The following is a 5,068-nucleotide window of genomic DNA, read 5'->3' as shown; positions in this document are numbered from 1 at the left end:
CGCCCCCTCTGCGCTTGGGCAGGGAAGGCTGCTGGGGTCAGATGCACAACGCATGGATGCATGCAGAGGTGGTGCAGTCAGGTGTACAGTCCAGTACACCTGGGGTGTGTTGAATGCTAGTAGTGGTCCATCTCCAGCCCATGCAGTCCTGTCATCCAGCCTCCCCGCGGGACCCGACAGGCTCCTCAGGGGACCAGAGGCTTGTCAGCCCGGAAGTGACAGTGCTTCCCTGCCACCAGATCTCCAGAGCTATGGGGAGCGGTACAGGCCAAATGACACATTGCATGGGGTGGAGATTGAGCTGGTCACCCCCTTCTCCAAGAAGGGATTTAGGGAAGGGCAAGGAGTAGGATTTGTCCTCGGCTGGTGAATAAGGGTACTCCAGTGAACAGGGAAGTCATCAGTGAGTCCACAAATAACTTCAGAGGTTGAGTTGAGATCGACGTGTTCAACAACAGATGTGAATAGTTCAGGGAGGAAGGAACAGGAAGATCCTGGTGATGTAGGGTCACAGGTCTGTCTTGTCTCTCTCTCATCTATACACCTCTTAGTGAAGTGAATTTGCTCAAAATGATTGATGCCTTGTCATGCATCACGCTGCTACAGGGGCTGACTCAGTGCTGGAGTTTCCCAGGTATTGATGCTACTATGACATTTCTTCAGATTGGCCTTTGAGATATCCTTGCATCTCTTCCTTGCCCACCCCTAGAGGGGTGACCATCGGTGATTTGGGAGCATAGGATATGTTTTGTGAGCTGGTTATTGGCCATCCTATGACGTGTATTTTCCAACGGAGCTAGTGCTGTGTAAACACAGTTTTAATGCTGGTGGTGTTTGCTTGAGCCAGAAGACAGGCGTTCATTCATTTGTCCTTCCAGCTGGTATGGAGGATTTTTCACAGGCATCGCCGATGGCAGTGCTTCAAAGCTTCCAGGTGTTTCTGCTATGTTGTCCAAGTTCCCCACCCATACAACAGGGTATGGATGACCGCAGCCTGTAGGCGAGAAGTTCGTCATGGTCATTGAAGACACAATTTTGGAGACATCCAAAGGCAGCGCTGGCAGGTTTTATCCGGTGTTGAATATCATTGTCTATGTTTACTTTTTGGGAAAGGGGGCTACCTAGATAGGGAAAATGCTCAACTATCTTTGCCTTCTGATTGTAATATGTGGTGGAGCAGCTGATTGGTTTGGGGTGGGTTGGTAAAGTATTGCATTTTTTGTGAAGTTGGCAGTGAGGCCAAGCATTTCGTATGCTTCACAGAGGCAATCCAAAATGACCTGGAGCTTTTCAATTGAGTGGGCATGCATGACACAGGCTGGCATGTTGGAAATTCGTAATGAAGGTGTTGGTTATCTTGGATTTGAAATGTAACCAGCTGATATTAGAGATTCCCATCCATGTAATACTGGACTGCAGCAGGCTCCAGGTGGAAGTCCATCAGCAATTAAATATGATATAGCTATGATGTACATGGAAAAGTACTGGTGCAGTTGCACATCCTTGCTTGACTCTAGTCCTAATAGTGAAGGAGTCCATTTTTGCACCATTGCTCAGGAGGTTTGTGGCTCTGTTATGAAGAAATCTGATAATGGTAACCAATTTTGGCAGTCATTCAGATCTCATTAGTATCTTACAAAGAACCTCTCTGTTGATTGAATCAAAGGCCTTAGTCAGGTCTAGCAACAGAGATCATATCCTCTGTCCATCGGAGTGATCTGAAACCACACCAGGGCTTGGGTAAAATCTCTTCAGTGAGGAAAGTGAGTCTGCTGACAAGAATGTAGGCAAGGATCTTCCCAGCTGTGAGCGGGAGTGCAATATCACAGTGTTTACTGCAATATATCTCCTTTCTTGAACATGGTAATGATTCTTTCAAGTCACTGGGTATCTGTTCAGGTTTCCAGATTTTCACAATAAGACATGTTGATGAGAGGATATGTTTCCACCTTGCTTATAAATTTCAGCTGGTATTCCATCAGGATCAGATGCTTTGTTTATCTGCTTATTTGCTTTTACTTCTTGATAAGTTGGTGGATCTGCAAAGTAATTGTTAATGGGGTTGTGGAATGGCTTCAGCGGTATTGTCTTTCACATAAGAGTCTCAGTTCAGGAGCTCTTGAAAGTGCTCATCCCACCTTGCTTTTATATTGGAGCTGTCTTTAGATAGTGTTGCATCCTTGGACCTCAAAAGAATGGCTCCTTATGCACTTGACCCATAGATAGCTTTGGTTGCGCTGAAGAAACTGTCATGGCTATCATAAAACTTTTGCATCTCTTGCTTTGTCCTCCCACCACTTGCCCTTTTGCCCTCAAATTTTCGTCTGGGTCTCAGCTTTAATGTGGCAATAAGTGTTTTGTTTCAGTTTGATCACTCCCCTCTCCAAAAGAAGGGATTCAGAGGGTGACGGGGTAGGATTAAATAACTGGAAAAACAGTACTGTGAAGATCCATTGTAAAGAAGGAGGTGGTTTATATTGGGTGAGGATGGGCTGAGTGCTTTGTAGGAAACTTGAGGGGCACCAGATGAACTATGGGATCTGAAAAGTTGAGGAGATTGAGATGAACCAAAACCCAGAGGTTTGGGATTAAAAGACGCCTTCCACTCTATAGGAAATACTCTTGCAGTCTCCAGATTGGGGTATAAACACATGACTTCACATCATGCATTGCTTGATGTTGCCACGCTCCCTGTCCTATCACCTTCCCTTCCATAAGCTTATTCAATTCAGTCTTAAAGATGCATGTTCCTTCTCTCCACTGCTTTGCTTGGAAGTCCATTCCTGAATTCTACTTCTCTGATAGTTAAAAATCTACCTTACTTTCTCTGACTTCTATTGTAGGAACATGGCTGCCTTTCAGCAAAAGATCTTAAATATGGTCAAGAGTTTTAGAAGACAATGGCATCTATTTTCAGACTCAGAAAGAACAACTGTGTGTGGAGCAGACTGTATGCTTATGGCTTTACAGCTTTCAATGGCTGAGGTCAATAAACAGGTTAGTACTCTGTCAATGGAAACTGCTGGACATTTAGGAGTGCCTACATGTGGATTAAGATCATTACTTTATGTGCATATTTTTCATGTATTTTGCACAGAAGTTATAAAAAAAAATCTTGCACTTAGTTTTCTGACCTTTGTATGCTGAATCGCTCCATTTCAATATTATATTAACGTGTCTGAAGTTTGCATTATTATTTAACTTTGATTCCAGCCTGTGCTCTTTTCCTTCAGATGTTCCTCATACTCTAGATCAGGGGTTGGCAAACTACAGCAATCAGGATGGATCCAGCCTGCCAGGCAATTCCATCTGGTCTGCAAAGTCCTGATATTGGCAGTGATTTGGTGGTGGCAATTTGGTTCTGGGGGGAAGTGGTGCTTGGGTTGGAAGTGCCAGAAGTTATATACAAAAAAATGTCTCTTAGCCTTTGGACCACTGTGAAGTTGTGTTGGGATGCAGTATCCCAGTGAGTGCTATAGGAGGGAGGTTTGCTTTGCAGAGATGATGTAATTTGAACTTCCTGGATATAGATGGGGGTGGTATATATTAGGGCTGTGCAAACCTTTGGTCGCTGATTCGATTCGGTGGCCGAATCTCCCAGTACAAATCTAATCAGGAGACCCTTTAATCTCTCTGAATTGATTCTGAGAGATTTAGCGATTTGGACATAGACACAGTTTTAAATGTTTTTTCTACATACCTCGAGGTACTAGGTGGCTTGTGAATGCTGCAATGCTGGGGCGGATAGTGTGTCCCACAGGAGCACAGGGGGCTCCCCAGCGCACTCACCAGTAGACCCAGAAATGGACCAAAAGCACTTCTGGTCCACTTCTGGGTCTGCTTGGGAGCCCCCCCACCTGACACAGCAACTGTTGCCTCCTGGGTCTGCAGGGGGCACCCGGGGTCCCCCCATAGCCAATCGCCAGTTTGGGGGGGGGGGGGGGGGGCCCGTGGGTGGGGGGGGGGGGGGGGGCCGGCCCTAACGTGCTCCCCAGCAGACCCAGAAGTGGACCGGAAGTATTTCTGGTCTGCTTCTGGGTTTGTCACTGAGCATGTGGAGGGCCCCCACACCCTCTTGAGCTCCTGTGGGATGCTCTATCTGCCCCAGTGTCGCAGCATTCACAAGCCATGCCTGATACCTTGAGGTATGTAGAAAAAAGATTTAAAGTTGCTCTATGCTGAATTGCTGATTTTCTGAATCGGAACTGAATCTTCAGATTCGGATTTGGCCGAATCGAATCAGGGACAGCAATCCGAATCAACTAATCGAATCACTGTCCCTGATTTGGGCCAAATCCGAATTGAATAGGGCCCATTTCTCACACCCCTAGTGTATGCCTGTATGGATCAGTGCTTTTTTTCAGTGTCTGCATACACTGTTTTCTCTGCAGCACTCAACATGTTTTGTGCGTTGACTTGAAAATGATTAGGAAACTGAGGTAAACCTTACATTTCTTGGTTCTCCATCCATCATACTATGAGGCTTATTATAGAAGGGTACAATGCGGCCGTATTACTTTACTGACCAGTATTAGAGGTAAAATGTAGAGATATTAAAACTGGAAGTTTCTCCTTCATTGCTTTATTTTGGTTTCATTCAACCCAACCATACGTGGTGAGAATGCACAGTGCCAGCACAAGTGCTGAGGTGTGCATATACTTTTAAAATCATGGGGATTCAAAGGGATTTGCCCTCTGTGAGGTACTCAGCCAAGTTATAACACATGCCTTTCCATCTTTAAACAACTTTTACAATATCAGTAGCAGTTATTTGCTAGCTACCTAGCCCTAGGAAGAACTGTAAAAAATCTTTTTGCTCCCCAAATTTAGTGTTAACTTCATTTTAGAATGAGCAAAACAAGGCTTTGGAACTCGTGAAAGAGCACACTTGGCACAATGTACTATCAAAAAATACAACTGAAGTACTTTAAGATGTGTAAAACTTCTTTTTCTTGTTTTATGCCTGTGAAATATAATCTTTCTGATGTCTATGGGGGAATGAAAGCACTGAACTGCTTGAACTTCCTTCATATATTAGCCAGGTGGCAGGTGCTCCTAGCAAAACATT

At 44.9% G+C, this 5,068-nt stretch overlaps 1 protein-coding gene across 2 annotated transcripts in view; it reads left to right on the top strand.

The window, feature by feature from the left end:
- Positions 1 to 5,068, top strand: part of PARPBP (PARP1 binding protein) — a 62,226-nt gene that overhangs the window by 525 nt on the left and 56,633 nt on the right. For both annotated transcript variants that reach the window (XM_006019510.3, XM_006019509.3), the window contains exon 2: positions 2,844 to 2,997. In XM_006019510.3, coding sequence (XP_006019572.1) covers positions 2,848 to 2,997 — 150 coding nt within the window. In that variant the 5' untranslated portion in view covers positions 2,844 to 2,847. The remainder of the gene's footprint in view (positions 1 to 2,843; positions 2,998 to 5,068) is intronic.

This window comes from Alligator sinensis, unplaced genomic scaffold (assembly GCF_000455745.1).
Source record: "Alligator sinensis unplaced genomic scaffold, ASM45574v1 scaffold74_2, whole genome shotgun sequence".
In the NCBI taxonomy this organism is placed as follows: Eukaryota; Metazoa; Chordata; order Crocodylia; family Alligatoridae; genus Alligator; species Alligator sinensis.
Note: the sequence above shows the minus strand (reverse complement) of the source record. Positions and strands in the feature narration are given on the sequence as shown.